At 38.3% G+C, this 20475-nt stretch overlaps 1 protein-coding gene across 1 annotated transcript; it reads left to right on the top strand.

Annotated features, from left to right (window-relative positions):
• The first annotated feature begins 1514 nt into the window (after window positions 1-1514).
• On the top strand, window positions 1515-8296 carry LOC148677626 (uncharacterized). The gene is made up of 6 exons (XM_088622836.1): window positions 1515-1684; window positions 1798-1933; window positions 2100-2183; window positions 6206-6453; window positions 6634-6763; window positions 7003-8296. The coding sequence occupies exons 1-6, from the start codon at window positions 1621-1623 to the stop codon at window positions 7088-7090; spliced, it is 750 nt and encodes a 249-aa protein (XP_088478962.1). The 5' UTR covers window positions 1515-1620; the 3' UTR covers window positions 7091-8296.
• The last annotated feature ends 12179 nt before the right edge of the window (window positions 8297-20475 follow it).

The following is a 20475-nucleotide window of genomic DNA, read 5'->3' on the forward strand; positions in this document are numbered from 1 at the left end:
AAGTCAGATGAACCCAACTGCGGTATACGCAAGAAATGTGATCAGAAATGGAATCACAGGAAGAAAAATTGGAAAATTGGAAATTCATATGAAGAAAAAATGAAAAGCTGGAAGAGACATTCAGAAGCATTGATTGCTGTCAAAAGTGCTTCCATTAAATACAGTCCTAGGGAGCAAAATACTTATCTAATCATTGAATTATACTTCGTAAGTCTTCTTTGCAAGTTGTATTGAGATCCAGCCCTTTTCGCATATCACAGTTTAGGTTGACCAGTTCTGTTGTTTGCTTTTTATAGTTTGAATAAAATAATTAATTGGAAATAAATTATGTACATTACTTGTAAACCATCACATAAAATATCATTTGATAGGGGTGAATAATTTGCAGGTCACTGCACTGTATATAAAGTGAAAAAAAAAACTAATTTTGCTCAAGATACACTCACAGGTCTATTCAAATAATTCTCATTTTGCGTTTTATTCTCCTTGTTAATTTTAGATACAAATGTACATGTTCGCTATGAAAAAAATCCCCAAACTCAGCTTTCTAAGGGAGACAAAAAGTGATGTTTTCCTTTTCCTTTTACATGGCTGAAGAAGAGCTATTGTCCTCCCCAAAACTCTGGAAAAAATTATTTTTTAATCATCTGATCCCTGTGCAACAACATAATAACATGCTTTTCCTTTTCATTCTTTTCCAGTTCAATACACCACAGTTCATCCTCTTGAGAAACAGTGTTTTATTTTGTTTCCTGTTTTTTATTTAAACTTTCATGTTTATAATTCTTAACCACGGTGCTGTATCTCGTTAGAGAAACATTTTTCTGTCCTTATGAACTGTTTCTCCTTGAGTTGAAATCATCGTTCATCGTTTTTTCATTTCATCCTTTACAGAGTCTGGATTTTGCAAATCCAAAAGTCACGTCTCCATGAAGTCTTATAATTCCCACGTAAATAAAGAACATAACATTATCTGTGAGTACATCCCATACAGTACCTGAGCGATCTGATATCATTGTCATGTCCCTTCTCTGGACTCTTTCCAGTGCCGCAATATCCTTTTTGAAATGTAATGACCCAACTTGAAATGCTGTATGAGGTCACCCGGAGCAGTAAAAGACATCAGAATAATGTAAAGTATCCAAGAATTCCGATAACGTATCGCTTTCCTGCACTATCCGGATGTGTAAGTGATCCTGAAAAGCCAAGACATTCTTGGAAGTAGGCTGCTTTAATTGTATACCACTCATTCAACGCTTATATCATATACTGTTTATATTACTACATCGCTTCATCACAGACGAATGAAAGCTACAGTAGCTATCTTAACATTAACAAAGTATAGTAAAAACACCTTTACAATACACATTTTAAAAAAGCGTAATAGGCATTTTCTTATAAAACTTAATACTAAATATGCATGATAAATAATTTTGGAAAGAAACTCATCTAGCTTACTGAAAAATTCCCATTGCACAATGTTGGATGAGTCACTTCCAGAATGCGACTTTAAAAGCCCTGAATGCTCAGAGCTCAGAGCAGCGGTCGATTCAAACCAGACAGAGTCAGGAACAAAGAGCCTTGAGTCGCACTACAGAAGTTTCACATCAAGACAAAACCATGAACGGCAAAACTATAACCTGTGTGATTTTTATCTGCCTGACTTGTGCCGCTCTTACAGAAGGTAAGATTGTTTTCTGACAATTCAATGACAATTTAAAAGTTTTAACGAGCAATGTGAAGAAATGTGTTTTTTTAACTTAAATGATTGTTATTAATTGTGATATTAATTCATAGGGATGGCACTGAAAAGCCTGGGGACGGAGCTGCGTTGTCAGTGTATCAATAAGGAAAGCCGGTTCATCCACCCCAAACGGATCCAGAACGTGGAGCTCTTTCCCAGCGGTCCGCACTGTGGGAATGCTGAAGTCATGTAAGCGCATCTCCATTCTGAATTAATTTATCATTATTCTAATCACACTACTATTTTTAATCCTCTATGTTTACATTATCTAGACAAAAAGTGCGTTGTGGAGGGGTCCACTTAAAATCCGTGATTAAACGCTTAAATGGGTTTTGTCTGCTCTGTACATTCACAGCGCTACCATGAAGACAGGCAAGAAAATCTGCTTGGAGCCCACTGCCCCCTGGGTCAAGATCCTAATCAAGGCCATCATGGAAAAGTAAGCTTTTTATCTTGGACTACATTATTTAAGAAATATGTGTTACAGTTTATTCATACAAATGTTTTGACATTGAAAAACATATATCTTGCCACATACAGTACAGAAGAAAATGTAATGTGTAATGTTTATTTTGTGTTTCAGCCAAAAGCTCTGAGGACTTCTTGAAGAAATGCAGAGAGGACAGCTTGTATTCAGACTCAGGAGATTAAATGAAGGACATGAAAAAATATATGTCTTATTTAATAATAATTTTAATATTATTACTGTTTTGTAGCTCACACTGGATGTTAAACATGTATGGACATTCCAATTGTAAAACACAGCTGGTCTGTGTCAGATATTTTTAAGCCTGTTACCTTCAGTCTATGAAGGTAGTGATCATCTTCCCACTTAATAAGACCTGTACTTATGGCTACTGTTTAAATGTTTTAACTTTAAAACTTGAAGCTTTAATTTTTTTTCCAGATTTACTGAAACTAGATGTCAAATTAAATATTTAATATTAAAATGCTTTTTTTACTTTCTCAAACCAATTTAAATTTCCCTTTTCTAATTTAAATTAAAGATGTTTATGTTTATTTATATATTTATAGTTTATTTATTTGTTTGTTTGCAGCTTTGTATGAAATGTTTTTTTCTATATAATGTTAAAAATCAATAAAAAAAATTAATAATGTAAAAACATGGCTGTTTTAAATTGACTGTTTGTACTATTTCTTTAAACTAATACAGGATATATGAAACCAAGTGTGATGCTAACCTGAAGTTTAAAATACACTTAAATCTCAGTTGCTTGACATGGAGGGCTGTACGAAGTACTACATCCTTCCATCTGTAATTTGAGTCTCCACACAGTAACATGGTTCTAATCAGTGTCTTTGTTTTAATCAAATCCTTTTGTGGAGCTGCTTCTTAATATGCAGAAAATCACCAATAGTGAAGAAGCTGACAGCTTGAATTCTGCATAGATGGGTCGATGATGAACACAAACATATACACTTAAAAAGAATTTGGACCGGGCAGATAAAAATATAATTTGAAGAGCCAATTCTGTTTTCTAACAAAAGCTAAAAGTACCCTTCAGTCGACTACAGGCTAAAGTTGTGTGTCTCATTTATTTGCTGCCAGTCTTCAAACATTTCTGAATCTCAGTAAGAAAATGAGAAGGAGGAAGAAATCTGTGTATCAACACAAAATGACTGCAGCACACGGTCAGTGTGAAATAATTAGCATACCTGTAAAGTATTTGCAGAAATATGATCAATACCCATTTTTGGACATCAGATATTTCTCTTGATAAACCATGGGGCGGACAACATCAGCAGATCTTGAGGTTACACTAACTGTTGTGTTGCTTAAACCAGTTAGTAGGAATGTGTGATGATATGGACTGGTACAGTGTGTCTTCTAACAAAAAGACACCTTTGAGTCACCTGTTTTATACTGTTGCGCAGAAATATTTGGTCACTTGTTACGTACAATACATAAAAGGTTAGGAACAGTGGAAAATTCCCTTTTAGCTGAAGTAATTATTTGCATGTTCTTTGAAAAATGTGTAAAAACCTAATATTTTAAGTTAAAAATATTTAGAACTAAACATTTAGTTCAAAATATTAGAATTAGTTATTATTATTATATATCTATTAATTCAAAGTGTAAGGACTCAAAACTAAAATATAAATTGCAAAAAAATATTTTAAGAAATATATGGCATGCCTCTATCAAATAGAAATGGAAGCAAATGATCTTTGATGTTATTACTGCACTTCTATAAAAAATAAGGACTGGCATAGTACAGGGCAAGGTGTCCTTAATTCCAGATTCCGTACTGAATATAGAACACTGCCATTTTCAATAGAGAGGCTAACTCAAAATCTGCTTGGGAAAACCAGAGATTACAGTACTGCATGTGGAGAGTAATACTCAAAGGAATTGTTTTCATGGCAAACATCAATCTGTGAGGCTTTGTCTCAGCTACTTTTCTCACTCCAAAGAGAAGAATTCAAATTCTATCTTTTTCCTGTGCAGGGAAAATATACATCAGCAACTGCTCTTTCTGATAATCACACTGGAAATGGACCCATCAGTCTAATCCGATTTGTGGAAATGACTACTATAGAAATGCTGGAATTACAGCAGGAGTCAGAAGAAAAACAGATTTCACTTTTACTTCACTTACAGTCCCTTCTTGGCCATGGATGTAAAGCTGTGTGACTCAAGAAACCTTGTACAGTAAAAATTGAATCTTGGAAAGATTAAGATAATGAACAGAACAGTTCATTGGAAATAAACAAGACACAGATGCAGAGAAGCCCCGGAGATTTTTTCTAATGGTTTTAAAGTTTTAAAGAAAAGTGATCTAAGGCATAAATCTAGATTTATTTTTATTGTATTTTCTTATTTGACATTGCTGTGTTAAATTAGTTACACTCCACAATGTTTAACAAATTCATTAGGAATTCTATCATATTCTGTTGCTTTGTTATTTCAACATGCATGATGCTTTCTATCTCATTAGATGTTGGCAGAGTTGTGTTGTGGAAACAGCAGTGACATAATAATAAATATATCATGGAGAGATTTCATTGACAGAGTTATTCTGCAATTATGTTATGTTTGTGATTCTGGGCACTGACAAAGACATAGTCAATCAAATGTCACTGGTAAAGGACATATGGTTATTGGTCACATGTTAAATAGGTAGCCTATAAATAAAACAAAAGACTACTCAAGGGCACACATGTGACAGGGGAAAACATGTAGCATGCCAATAAAACATGAAAAAGACCCAGAGAATCAACAACTCTTGGCCTTAGTGACACTGCATGTGTCTTCTAACAAAAAGACACCTTTGAGTCTCCTGTTTTATACTGTTGTAGTGTTGAATCAGGTGTATCCCCCAGTATTCTTTGTGAGATCAAAGTCACCTGAAACTCACCTGACTTGCTACTCGTCCATGATGTCATAATACCTTCACACTTTTCTGGAACACTCCACTCAAAGTGATTTACAGGTAATGGGGACTCCCCTCCACCACCAGTGTGCAGCGCCCACCTGGATGATTTGACGGCAGCCAGAGTGCACCAGTATGCTCCCAGTATGCTCAGCACATCAGGTCTCAGTGGGGAGTGTCTCTGTTTCATAGAACACACAGTTGTATGAAATAATAACAGACTAATAACTATGTACACTGATGTAAGTCCTGTTATTTATGGACCCCAAGAACTCATGTAATGTTGATGTGTCATCACCTGAACCAGAGTTAGCTACTGTATGAGGGCAGGTGACCATTGATTTAAACCCACTTCAGAGTGAGTATGCATCAGTTCAACTAATTAATGGTAATTATCTGTGCTTTATACAGTAGTTTCTGTTTAGCAGTCTGAAGTAAAATGTCTATAGCGGAGTAGTGTGATTCTTTTGTAACTAAATAAATTACCTATATGCATTTGGAATGTTTTTTTTATATTTTCAATGTTCATTTATGAGTTCTAAAAATTAAACTTCAACGAAGGACAAAGTACAAAGTAACGAACACCTTTCATGTAAGGAAGTGCTTCAAGGATGGTAATTATTTGTATAAACTGTACTTTATGGTTTTCCGTCAAAGGAGCCTGTTTGTTTAATCTGCGCACCCATGAAGCGGGAAAGATCTAAACATTTGCCGTTTTAATTACAGCAAAACTTCCCTCATTTCTGCTTTTCTTGAGCAGGGTAATACATTTTATGGGAACAGTTTACACTAATTCTTAGATGTATTTTGGTATGCCTTTCTGAATGTTTAAATAAATATAACGACCAGCGTATATTTGGTTTATAAACAGACGTGGTAAACAGAGTTCCCAACTTTTTAAAATAAACGCTGTTAAATTAATTAAACCAGCAAATTAATGCTTTCATTTCTGATGCCGTTTTTCAAATACATGCACTTAATGATGACTGATATAATTTATTTTGTTCGCAGTATCTATATTTTTTTTCTGTGGAGAAATTCTGACAATGAATGAAAATATCTGCAGAGCAGCGAAAGGTCTTAAATCTTTCTACCAAAACCGAAGAAATTCCCATTGCGTCATGCCTGCTGAGTCAGATCCAGGACAGGGTTATAAAAGTGTTGCTGGTCTGAAGCAGCGGTACATTCAAATGAACACACGACCGTGTACCTTAACCCAAGCTACAAGATTTTCACTTTTTCAAAGCACAATGAGTGGCAAACTTTCAGTCAGCGTGCTTATCATGTGCCTGGCTTTAGCTACGCTCCTGGAAGGTACAGTAAGATTGTTTTCTGAAAAGGAAAGATGTGTTAGTGATCACATCATCATGCTAAACATTGTAATTCAGTTCGCATGATAAAGTACGCTAAGATCTTTCATTTTAGAAAATGCATTTTTTTTAAATGCGGCAGTATAGATGTTTATTAATTTCACAATGTATTGTGTGTCCACAGGGAAAAGCGTCCCTATGGAGCTCCGCTGTCAGTGCATCGGAAAGAAGGAAAGTCGGTTCATCCATCCAAAACATATTGAAAATGTGGAGCTCTTTCCCAGCGGACCTCACTGCAAAAATGCCGAAATCATGTAAGCGCATCTTTATTCTGATCATTAAGAGTTCGTAAGACAATCAATAAATACATTCAGATAGCTACAGTACCTGCAGCTGTTACTTCAGTGTGAAAAAATACAGGTGTTTTTTTACCCGTAGTCAAGTATCAGTTGTCAAATATCGTGCCATGACAGGTCCACCCCTCAGGTAAGCTTCAGAAACCGGTTTTTAACTTTCTCTGATGTGTCCTTTTGTTTTGTTTTTTAATTTACAGCGCTACTCTGAAGACTGGCAAGCGTATCTGCGTGGAGCCGACTGCCCCCTGGGTCAAAGTTGTGATCAAGGCCATGATGAAAAAGTAACTGTTGCCTGTACGTTGAATCACATGGCCCGTTTTTTAAGAATTGGGAATGAGCTCTGGGTACTGTAGCGGGCTATCCTTTTTTTAATAAGCTGTATAGGTGTGTGTAGAGGGAGAGAACTGGTCGGCAGAGCTTGAAGCTTTTATTGCCTCTAATAACAGGTTCGTGCAAGGGGAGGGGTACACCACCCCGTCTTTTTTATAGATGGGGGGGAATGAGCTTTCTTAGGGGAGAAAGGGAAAATACCAAGGAAGGGTCCAGGAAAATCATCACTGGTGGGCGGAGCGCTGCAATACTATAGCGGTGTAAACATCTGGATTTTTTATACCGGGGATGTCTGAGACAGTGTTCTACATTTTCTGAGATAGTTGAGTTGTTGAAATGTCTTATATTCAAATTGTCGTTTGTATATATACATAGTACATACAAATTGTATCACATAGAAATGCACACATTGTATCTCATAGAAATGCTTAAGTTAGGAAAATAACTGCATCAATTGCACATCGCTTCTGCTTTAAAATATATACGGGCTTTTTTTCCTTTTCGGCTTTTCAGCCTGTAGTTCTGAAGTCTTCAGACAGAAAACGGTGGAAGAGACATTAAAAAACAGTCATCCGCCCTCAGGCCGCACAGTGTGCACAAATCACGTGCAGGCACAGAGTTGAAACATTCTGCTCTGTAAGGCACAGCTGGTCTGCGTTAATGATTGCAGGACTGTCAGCTTCTAAAACACTGGCAAGTCACTGACAGACCACTGCTGTTTAAGAGCAGTAAAATATACAAGACATGGAACAAATCGTGGTACAAACACCTGAATGGGCCAGATGTGCTGAATGTCTTCCTCTCATTTCTAATCTTTCTTATGTAAAATCTGTAAAATATTGATTGGATTTTTTATAAGCTATCATACTGTACTTACTTGTACTTGAGCTGGTCTTAAAATATTATTTTTAAGTGTATTGTTTCATTCATGCCTTGTCAATATATATATATATATGTTTATTTTTTAATATTTATTTGCCCTATAAAGAATTGTAAATATTGTTATAAAACATTTCTATGCAAGTAAATGTATTCTATATATTTTATTAAATCCATTGTATGATGTTGTTGAGATGTACTGTTGTGACTCCTGGCTTTGAATAGCATACCACACAATTTTAATGTTAACGATTTTACAGAATAAAAATACAAAACCTATAACTTATGTTTCACTTTGACTTTTTTTTAAATGTTTAAAAATGTTTTAAGTTAACATAACATAACTTATGTTTTAAGTTATGATGTGAACATGACAAAAAAAACTGCAAAACTAGACATCAAAGAAAGAAAACACAAACTGATGCTTAAAAACGTAAGTAACTTAAATAACTGTTAAGTAACTGTTTAGTGTGATGTTCTACAAGCTAGCTAAGTAGTACTCCTTTCAAGTTATATACAACTAGATTATTTCTAATACATCTTGGGTCTATTTTTAAGATGCTCAAGGTGTCTCGTTTCTCTCTTTTACCAACTGATATGTGCTGCTTAGAGATTAATTAAGTTTTGGTCCAACCATTATATTCAGTAGACCCAATAAAACGTTTATTTTTTAAATGTTTATTTACGGTATATATGCATACTGCCTGTATGTGACAATACTTTGAGCTCTTTCCAGTTTTAATTACAAATGACAAAGGCAACGTGATGGTGATTTTCTGCGCTATTTAGTCATGCTGTTAGGGAACAAACCAGAACTGTAGACTCTCATAGGTGCTAAACCCTTTGTAGGGATTCGTCCTTTTCAAGGAGGAACTGTTACACAATACAGTAGCAAATATAAGGCTCATTGGAATAAATCAGTGGCAATTACAGTGCGTCACTTGCCAAGTAGCTGATATGAACGCAAGAATAATTCTCGACTACTGAATAGTGCTTTTATTTTCAAAGAATCCCAGGGCACTTTCATGTCTAGGGTGGGACTGCCTTCATCCACCACTGATGTGCAGGACATGGCTGAAGAGTGGTAGCCCATATGAGCCAGCGGCTGATCGGATAGGGAAATGAAAAACCACTTCCGCACAAACGCGGACATGTAATTGACCCAGGTTGTCAAAGATAACACCCCTACTCTTACACTGCAGTTTGGATGAGTAGTAAGGACCTTGGTTGAACAAGCTACTGTATGGTTTGCAAATTCTGGTCCAGAGGTCCAGAGGAAAGGGTGCTCCAGCCTGCCTTAGCTTCTGACATCTGATGAGATCAGACTACAGTGATAGTGACATTGCAGTCACAGAAATCTTATATATCAGACAGGTAGAAACATTCTGGTTAGGAAAGCATACATCTGGCTAGGAAATACCTACAGTTGTAAATAACATGAAAGCTCTTTGAAAACAAACACACAGTAATCCTGCTATTAAAACAGTTTTGTTGTGGGATGTGGATCCAGATCTCCTTAAAATGGTACTGGAGCTCCTGTAGTGCCCTATGTTCACCTGCGGGGGCAGCTATTGCTTTCTTTAACATGTGGCTCGTTCCAGGTGTGGGATTGCTGGCCCAAGTGTGCTCAATAAAAGTGAGACGGTACGTTTTAAACTTTGTGGTACCCACACATTCACCCTAATTTGTCCATTAATTTATCTTTTCACCGTGCATTTGCAACTAAGTTTTTAATCTTTTGCAATCTATTGCTGTGAGGATGTACTAGATGTTATGCTAGGTTCTTTCCTCATTTTAAAACGGGTCATCCTCATACTGTATGTGCCAATGTGACTAGTCTCCAGCCTTACCGGGTGTGCAGGATTCACTAGAAGAAGTGTACCGTAATGAAGAAGGGAAAGGAAGTTTTGATTTGCGTTAAGATATGGCCGGATGAAAGGTACCGTAGCTCCCAGCGTTTTGAGCAAGAAGATCATCTGTGCGCTTCATACAGGCTCCTTGATTGAGTGGGAGGTGGTTGCAGAAGGGACGATGTAGCTGGCAGAATAATCAGGAAGCAGGACCGGAATTAGAAAAGGAACAAGGACGACATAGACCGCCGGGTAAGCAAGACTTGGACTGAGAACCAGAAGCCTGCAGGATCACCAGAAAGCCAGATCAACATGTAAATTAATTGTGTGCACAATTGTCTTTACTCTCACTGCAGTCAAAAGAAAAGAAGAGGTCAGATCGACTGTGTGGCTCGGAGAGAAAGACAGGCTTGAGAGGGGGAGACAGTTCTGAAGCTCCCCATGAAGCTCCCCGTGGTGTGCTGGAAAGATAAGGGTTGAAGAATCAGGCTAATATCTAGGTTGCTAAGCAAATGCTCTTGGAATGCACTGGACAAAGCAGAGGTCATGAAGGAGGTAAGGTGGCCTTGGAGAGGGAACCTGTTGTTTAGGCACTTTATTCCAGTTTCACTCATGGGCCCCATCTCAAGTCACATGAACCTCTCTAAATTACTTTTACATGAACCTCCTATCATTTGTATGTTAATTTGCAGAATGATGTAGAGGTATTATAGCTCTGCTAATCTGGACTAATTAAATTACTGTACCTTGCACACACCCCTTTTAGTGTGTCTTTACAAGCCATCCTCTGTTTTGTTGAGAGCACCCTTTAAACGACATAAAGGGAGAGGGTGGTCTCCTGGAGCCATAATTAAGCCCATCAACCCCACACTGCTGGATCTGATGACTCTGTGTGCTGTGTCTGAAACTCCTGTGCCTTCACAACCAAAATAAAATCCCTTCATTCTTCATGCAGCCTTCCCAAATGTTCATTCATATTCATTCATCGTAACATCAAGCTTTTCAGTAGCATATATTAAAGGTCTTAGTGTTGATATAAAACAGAGAACAAGAAAACAAGACTGTTAGGTCACTGACATGCACAGCCAAGAAAAGAAACAACAACAAAAATGTGCACAAAGTCAGGCAGTTCCTTCTTTGGCAATTTTTTGTAAGTTCTTCCTTGTTGTGCCTAGCCTGTCAGCAGGATTTTTGGTGAATTTGGGAAAATCTAAATGTTGGTGATCGGCAAAGATCTCTTCTTTTCATGATGGGCATTATAGCCATATTGCCAAAAATCTGACTTTTGCAATATCTCCTCTTCATCCCTTATTGTAATTTTTCAGTCTCTTTTTCACTTGATTTCTTGACCTCATCCACTTCCGAGAACCTCTGTCTTTCTTTCTCCATATTTTTCCTCTCTCATTTTTTCTAAACACCATCTGCAGGGTCTGCCGTTTGTGTAATACCACATTCCACTCAGTTCCTTGTCAGCCTGCTGAACATGATTGGATTACACAGCACAGTCAGACAGCTTTCATTAAAGGGCGACTCGATAGGATTCAGCACATTATACACACAGTTATAAATACTGCCTCCCTTGTGCTGTTCTTCTGTTGTACCTGAGGAAGACGTCTGACCAGCTTGAGTTTGGAAAATCTAGAAGTCAATTCTATGTCATATGGGTTTTATCCATTTCAGCAATTCAGTAAAAATTGTGTACACCAAACTTGAAGCAATAGTTTTAACGGGCAGCAGATTTTCTTCCAAGTTTCCTGTTTTAGGGATGCCTACTTCATTTTGTTTTGTGTTGGTTGTTTGCTTTGTATTTAGAACTCAAACTGTCCCTTAATCTTTTATTTCTACCACTATTTTATAATACTCAACATTGCACAATACTCCGTGCTGAATATGTATTGTATACTGTATATAGACTCTATCGATGTCTTATTGGCTGTCGATCCACATACTCAAAGGCAATGCACACATCAAACATTTTTGTAATTGTAATCAAATCATCAAATCTGTTCTCACTTTCTTTGATCATTTTTGCCATTTAGAAAAACATCTTTTTACAGTTTTTAGAAATACTATTTCAACAGGAAAAAAAAACTTAAGCAAGTTTCTTTGAAAAGTAGTTGCAATGCTGTTTCACTTCTTTTTTTGACATTCATCTCTCGGTTAATTGCTTAAAGATATCATATATCTTAGTTCCTATGAGCAGCAGCAACTCCAAATGCATTCATATTTTCAAAAAGTGTCGAATGGATTTGTGGATGTGTGAACTGGACAGTTCCTTAAGGGATGACCTGAATGATTTCCAGGAAGAAGCGTTTCAGAAGGTTACTGAAAACCATCCACAGATCTTGAATTTGCACACTAGAATTCAGTATCAAGTAGTTGCAGCCTGGGGATTAATGTTACCAGGGGGTTAAAAATTTCGGACCTACGAAGGAGGGAAACACTTGTCACTAACAAAAAACAAGCTGAAACAACATGCTTGAGATCGACTCTAGGTGCTCCAAATCGATAATCATACACTATCTAGCGGATACCAGAAGTATCGGAGTGATGGTTGCTCGACTCACTCCATGAATCACGTGGTTTAGCATTAGAATAGTTCGATTGACATAATTCAGTTGGTGTTTCCCCCTCTTTTTGCACATTTTCAGTGAAAGTGCCTAGGGCCTACGAATACCAAAATCCAGCCCTGCTCTGGAGATAGGGCTGCACAGTGATTATTGCACAGGTTATTACCTGCACAGGTTCATTCCTGCCTAGCAGGAATGAACCTGGGTCACAGGCTGGCCATTATCTGGGCAACAAAGGAAAAGGTTTTCAGGAAAAACACCTGTTTCTGACACAGTAGGCTCAGAAACAGAGCTGTTCAAAGGGCTGGAGGGCAAGGGGCATATCCATTGAGGTGGCCTACAGGGGCTTTGTGGGGAAATCCCCAAATAGATTTTACAGCGTGTTGGGCATCACAGGTGATCAGAGGAGGAAGGCCATCAGAGCTGCCAATGAGGCGGTGGAAAAAAAAGCATAGTGATGGCTGTGGATCAGGAGAAGTGGCCCCTGGCTTCAGGGTAGTGCTACATGGATGCAGGCCAGGGTCAGATCAATCTCAGTCGGGTCGCCTTAGCGAGGGCTTCTGATGTTAAAAGACCCGGAACACCCAACATCACTGATGATGCGTCCAAGTGCTTCGCAAAATGCGTAACAGTATTTGTTAAGTTCATTGTACACTAAAAAAAACTTGGTGGAGCAGAGCCATTCGAAGGGCTGGAGGGCAAGGGGCATGTCCATGGAGGTGGGCTATAGGTGTTTCATGGGAAATCCTTGAATAGCTCCTGCAACGTGCTGGGCGTCACGGGGGGTTAGAGGGGCAGTGTCACAGTCCACAAGAAACTTCCGGCTCCCTCCACCACATGTTAATAAAGTTTATTGTATACCTTGGAGTAGGAGGAGGAGGGGGTAGCTCTCAGCTGTGGACTCCCAGAGGTTTCCTGACAGTTAAATGAGGTTTTTCCACCCCTTGTCCTGTGCATCTTATTCAAAGTGTGGTACGTGTTTGGTCGACATCCAACCCTAGAGGCGCTCCACTTCTTTCCTGTTCCTAGTTCCATGTGATTATTCATGTCCTTCCAGTGTGTCTTGTTCCCATTTCCTATTTAGTCCCTGTGTCTCCAGTGTTCCTTGCTCAGCATTTGACAGGCAGGGCCATCAGAGCCGCCAGTGAGCTGGTAGAAAAAGCATCAAGACGGCTGTTGATGAGGAGAAGTGACCCGTGGGATCAGGGTAGTGCTGTTCAGACACGAGTTGGGGTCTGATCAACCTCATTCAGGTCACCATGGTGAGGGTGTCTGATGTTGAAAAACCCAAAACACCTGATGACCCCAGGATACATCACCGATGATGTGTCCAATTGCGTCACAAGATGTATGTTGCAAATTTTATCTGTCTCTTCACACATTTGTTGAGCATAGGTTTTTCTTGCCTCCTCCAAATCAGTATACATGCAAACCTATTATTGCAGTTGTTTTTCCTATCCAATATTTGTATTGTTGATTACATTAACAACACTTTCTGAATTTTACTTCAGAACTTACTTCCAGTTACTGTAGGATCAGTTCTTGCCTGATGCACAGATGAGGCTGTTACGTCCCAGTGTGTGGTCTGTGTGTGTTTTAGTTGTTATGTTCCACACTTCTGACTTCGATTGTTCTCCCTCCCCCATTGGCCCACCATTACACCACTGTTTCCGTATGACATCATCTTCAATTAGCTTCTCGACCAATCACAACTCATCTTATTCAGTATAAAACATGGAGGTTTTCAGAAGGAAGAGGCCTTTCGTTTGACTTCGGTCCCTCTCGGCTTTTGTTTTCTCTTCGTTTCTGGTTTTGCTTTGGTTTTGTTGGTTTGTTGTTTTGCTTTGTGTGGGTGTGTTTTCATATAGCTTTGGCTTTGTTGTTTTGTTGGTTTCTGTTCGTCTCTTTGTACTTTCGTTTGTTTGTGTTATCCTTGTTTCGCCATTACCTTGCCCAAACTTGTTATTGTATCAACCTTTGTGTTCTTTTGTACCCCGTTACTTGTCTACTCTCGTTTGTATTCATAGTTCACTCATGTATTTGTGTAAAGTTTTGTGTATAGAGTTAGTTCAGGTTGTTGGGTACATTTTGCACACACGAAGTTAATTCTTGTATTAGTCACACTAGTTTAGTACGGGTGAGTGCCGTTTGTCTTGTATGGTTTTGGGTAGTCAGTGGAGGTTAGCTAGGGTGTTGAAGACGCCGAAGACCGTGTGTTTCGGGTTTTCTTTTGTAGTCAGGTTAGCTTTCCCTCACTTTCATAGCCAGCTCCATTTTGTTTGTTATTTTCTTTTCTTTGGCACCACTCTAGTTCCTTACCCCTGTGTGTTATCGTGTCTTACCAGTCACTTATTGAACTTAAAATCATCACTTTTGCACCCACATTTGTCATCACGCTTCCTAGTCCCTCACCAGAACCCACCTGCTTCCAAAAATTATCCTAAATGTTGCACCCCTTTATCCATAGACACTTGGGGTCATAACAGAGACATACAGTATCGTCTTTGTGCAATCCCCTGTGTATCTCACATTTGAATTAACTTTCATGCAAGGAATATCTACCCACCACAATAGACCTGACTTTCAAATCAGGGGAACCAGGTACCCTTCCCACACAACCTCACTGATTACAGTCAGACACTCTTGACAGCCCTACTTTAACAATTACCGTCAGATTGAGAAATAAGACAGTTCTGCATATAACAGGAAAACGCCAATAAAGAGAAAGGAAGTGAAGATCAGTGCTGATTGCATCATTTTCTATAATTATCATCTCAAAATGTTTTTTTGCTTGATAGTACAATTGTTTTGTATGCTTAAACTTGTATTTTATTCCTGAAGAAGGCTTAATGGCCAAAACATTGTTTCTTTTTTCTACTTTTTTATATCATGGAGTTGTCCTTTATTTATGACTTGTATTTTAGCCTTTTATAGAAAACAATCTTTTGGCACTTTAACCTCAAACAAAATATTTGATCTCATCATCATGTATAGAACATAATTTGTTCCCACTTCATTTTGACCTGGTCATTGTATCGACTCTCTTTCTAATTCTTTGTTTGCTTTGTACGAAGGTGATAGATAAAGGAAATTTGCAGAAGATTGTTTTTTTCAGACTTCAATGAGACTCAATAAAACTTTAAATAAGGCCAAGCTAAGTTCAATATTTTTGACCATATATGGATGCTGACACTGGAGACTATTGCAGTACAAACACAATGATTTTACCTTAAGGGAATTCAGCGATTAATCCTGAGGTCACTATCGAGGGAACATTTTTGCGTGAGGGTAAACATTTTGTAAGTGTTGTTAAGTGACAGATGTGCAACAAGCATACTGTAGGTGCACAGCCTTTATGGAATGCTATTGATTGTTCAGGGAATGTCATAATCATTGCGCATTGAAAACATCCCCATAAAAAAAACACATTAATGAGGCGGACAGCTGTGGAGAGGAATGTGCATTTAGAATGAAGCATGCTTCATTGCTCCAGCAAGTGTTTACATATGGTCTTAATGTCCGTACAACAACACATTCTCACCTGCTGAACTGGGTGAAGTACAGAATAAAGAGTGTCTGTCTCATATACAATGGGCAATCTGTTTTACAGCCGCACACGATATAAAGCAAAACACAAAGAAATACTACACATACAGTATAATTGCACAAGATAGTCATCGGTTGAGTAGTATTATGGCTGCAGGTACAGTATAATAATAATTCCTTACACTTAGTAAAGAATAACCAGGAAAAATAGTGCTTTTCTGGTCACTCCACTCAAAGTGCTTTACATGTAATGGGGACGCCCCTCCACCAATGTGTAGCACCCACCAATACACCTGCTAGACATCAGCTATCAGTGAAGCCCATTTATTGATAGGACATATTAGGTGGCCATGATTCGGGAAGGCCAGGGGGAAATTTGGCCAGGAATCATACTCTATTTGAAAAATACCCTAGAATTCTCATGTCCATGGAGAGTCAGAATCTCAGTTTTACGTCTATTCTGAAGGACAGCCCCCCTTTTTACAGTAGAGTGTCCCCACTATTACTGTATATGGAGCATTAGGACCCATGCAGATCTGCTTATCTTTTACAAGAAGCGTCACTAATATGATCTTAATGAATCTTAAGATTAATCTCACCCTCTTTTTAATGCTTCCTGAGCAAGTAAGGATGTGATGCTGAAATGTATTACATATATTTGTGAAATATGACTGTGACATCCTTCGGCACTTTTCACAATTTAGTCACAAATTATAGGCTCTGCTTAGTGATACAGTATGCTTCCTTTCTATTTAGTCATGCTGTTATGAAACTTACCAGGAATACAGATCTGCACACTTTATGAGAAGGGGAGCTACAGAACTGCTAGGGAGTAGTGTCCTTAGGGAGGCATGGGTTCTCATATTGAAGTATCCTTAAAGTAAAGTGCAAGTATAAAACCAAAAACTCAGTTAAAACACATTAGCAGTCTTTAAGTACCAGAAGACATTTTATTTGGACATACTTGTCATGGGCGTCATCCCTCCTCTAGAGGGCGTTCCTATATTTTCTGTATTGATCTTAGTTTATCAGTTTCACCTGTTTCCTTTTCCCTGTTTGAACCCGGAGTCTCCGTAGCTCGGGGCTCAGCTTTGTAAGACGGACGCCTGGAAGCCCGCCAATCATCAGACTCAGGAGAAGCCCGAGGGCATAGGCATACTCACGGTGTCCTGGCTCTGTTATGGTTTTACCCTTCCATGTTCCTACTTCCCTGTTCCTGTGTTCGTCTCGGATGGACCTCCCCGCAATGGACATTGGACCGTGCTTTAACTATCCCTCTGGACTCTATTGCATTAGTCGCCTCGTCCTTTCCCTGTGCACCGGATCACCACCGTCACCGCCCCCCATCTGTCAACCCGACCTAACCTTGCTGTCTCTTCCCTGACGTGCTTCTGCAGACACTTCCGGGTTATACCGTCACGCATAGGGTCTTTAAACAACACATTTTGCGGGAGTCACAACCGGCTCCCGCGACAATATCTTTGTGGCATTCCTTGCACTGAATCTGCACATTATTCGCATTGCATATACTCTGGCCATAAATACAAAACCAAACCCGCTGCAAGCTGAAATTTAATATCAGAGTGACTGCTGTCTTTAAAGACTGGGTTCCTTGTTCCTACAATTCAGCATAATAGCAAAAATAAAGTATTATTTCTTATCCTTTTCAATCAAAAGCTGCAAAAGCTGGAAGGGCCTATTATAATAACAGTAACAAGACAAGAACAGTGGCCAAAATTGTCTTTCAAAAATCATGCATGTTTTTGTTCATTTTATTGTAGTTTGCAGCATCTGTACAGGATTTAAAAGAAGAAAAACCTCCCACATTGCAACTCTCCGTAACCCCATTAACGGCTGGCATTGCTTATTTCAATAGTGCATGGTTTAATTTTGACAGTAATCTGGCTGTGGTTTCAGCAATGCATATACAACACGGTCATGAAGTTCCGATTTTACAAGACATACTGACTGAAAGCCAGTTTCGCAATGCTTGACTGTGCATTTGTTTATTCTTCTTGCAGTTATTTTTTAAAATAAAAAGAGACAGTTTTTATTCATTGTTTGTAAGTATGATAAAACATCGTAGGGGCATTTGTGCTGCTTGATGGGAAACAGCTTGTTTTATTTTCAAAATTAACTGCTTTATAAAAAGTGGCAGTTTTTTTAGACAGGACAGCAATGCAAAATCAGTTAGTGTGATGAAAACCACAAGGTCAGAATAACACTAAGTGATAAAGTTGAAACGAAATGAATAAGAGCTATCTGGAGCTCTTGCAGGGATGTCAGCATACAATATACTGTACATTTTAAATGAGAAAGCTTTTAACTTCAACCTTTTTTCTTGAAGATGTGCCAGGATAGTTCAAGATGTTAACATACAGAGTAATAACAGGTTCTGGTTTGGTTTAACAGAGCATTGTGTGATGATAGGTGAAAAGAAAACCTGAGCACTTGCTACCAGCTTCAGATGGAAGTTTAGTATAACCAGTAGTGGTTTAAATTTGATCCAAAACGTTTATTCTTAGCTGTAGGTATATGGGTATAGACAGGGACAGAGTAATTGTATGACAGTGCTTACTGGTAAAATGCATAGCTGTCATCATTAAAATAAGATAAGCTTAAAAAATGCAACTGAAAATATTGAGAAAAATCAGACATTGACTTTATTCCAAGTGCTTATTCATTCATTCTTGCAATGCTTAAGAATGTGCAATTAAAGGACTGTACGTCATTCTATTTGGATGTTGAGAAATAGTGGACTTTTCTCACTCAAATTATATATATAAATAAAACCACCACCTGCAGATCTAATGATTCTATGGCAATATAAATGTAAAAGAAATTGGCAAGCAGTTCTATAACAGAAAGCCAGGAAGCATTTACTGAATTAAAGTCCATCAATCCATCCATTTTCTAACTGCTTTATCCAATACAGGGTTGCAGAGGAGGCCAGAGCCATCCCTGTCAAGCAACAGGTGCAAAGCAGGATACACACCGGATAGGATGCCAGTCCATTGAAGAGCACACACAGACACAAAAACACACAGCAGGCCCAATTTTCCCAGAAGCCAATTACCCTATCAGTACGTCTTTGGACTCTGGGAGTAAACCAGAGCACCCAAAGGGAAGCCACATGAACATGGGAGAATATACAAACTCTCCACTGATTGAATACCAGGTCTGGAATTGACCTCAGGGCCCCAGGAGTGTGAGGCAGCAATGCTAACTACTGCAGGCTACCCTGCTTCCTTCTAGTCAGTTGTGTGCAATAAAATTGCTCATTGCCTGATTTGAAATTCTTAATTATTTTAACAATGTGTCCCGCAATTCCCTAAGGTAGAATGTTTATTTAACATACAGGGCAGACTCATTGCAGCTTGAGAGATGTGAAATGAACTATTGGACAACCATGTTTTTGGTGTTCATGTAATTTATGTGTCCCTATGCCATGTTGGAGATCATATGAATGTTTACTGCATGAACAGGCTGGCCTAAAGCAATGATGACATGTTTGACAAAACAACCTTACATACTGTACGTGAAGTGGAAATAACTCTGGGACCCTGTTTATCTAATACTATACTGTGTGTCTATTATATCTGAAAGCCTCATTATTTAGCATCTAAGTAATTTTTATTTTACAATTGTCACTCAATGTTTTGGGGGCTTAATTTGTGAGCAGATTTTGAAACTATACTCCGATTCTTTCAAAATAACCAAAAATACGTGCTTACAGATGCACCTTCTCTTGAGTGACCTGGATCAACCCATATCCTGAGGTGGGTCACACAATCCATATATCAACCACACCCAGATCACACATACAATTTCTCAATGCAGTAGATGACAGACTGGATATTCACCTCCTTCAACTCCCATCTGCCAAGTACAGTATATGATTAATAAAACTGTTCATGTAGACACCAAGTATCACAGCAAACTCCATAAGTCCAAGCAAGGATGTGGTCAGGAGATTAAAAACATTGATGGTGCTTATACAGGAATGAAAGCAATGTTTTTATGCAAAATACTAGTTTTCAAATATGACCATTTCCCTCACTCATCATCCTCCAGATTCCAGTAGAGCTATTTTTAATTTATTTCAAAATACAATTAAAAACCTCTCTGCTTTATTCCCTGTTTAAGAGCCTGTGACATAATATTTATTTTCCAATCTATAGCCGGTTTGTTCTTTGTGGTGAGATTCCTAAGTCATGGTATTATTTATTTTTTCCTACTTAGTAGGTTTGAATGTCCAGCACATTTTGTTGGAGAATTTAACCAGCCTATGTTCCAGGACAAAACAGAAGTGTTAGTCAAAAATTCATCACAACAAATAATCTCTTGAATATTTAAAATATATATATAGTAGCAGCTATGTGAAAATGGAGTGACAGAATGAATGAGAAATAAAATATTTTTAAAAAGTGTTGTTATCTGTTTGACATCACCCCCAAATTCCAAACAACAAGAGAACCCCCCTTCGAAAGGGATG

The sequence above is a fragment of the Lepisosteus platostomus genome, chromosome 1 (genome assembly GCF_059453375.1).
Source record: "Lepisosteus platostomus isolate fLepPlt1 chromosome 1, fLepPlt1.hap1, whole genome shotgun sequence".
In the NCBI taxonomy this organism is placed as follows: Eukaryota; Metazoa; Chordata; class Actinopteri; order Semionotiformes; family Lepisosteidae; genus Lepisosteus; species Lepisosteus platostomus.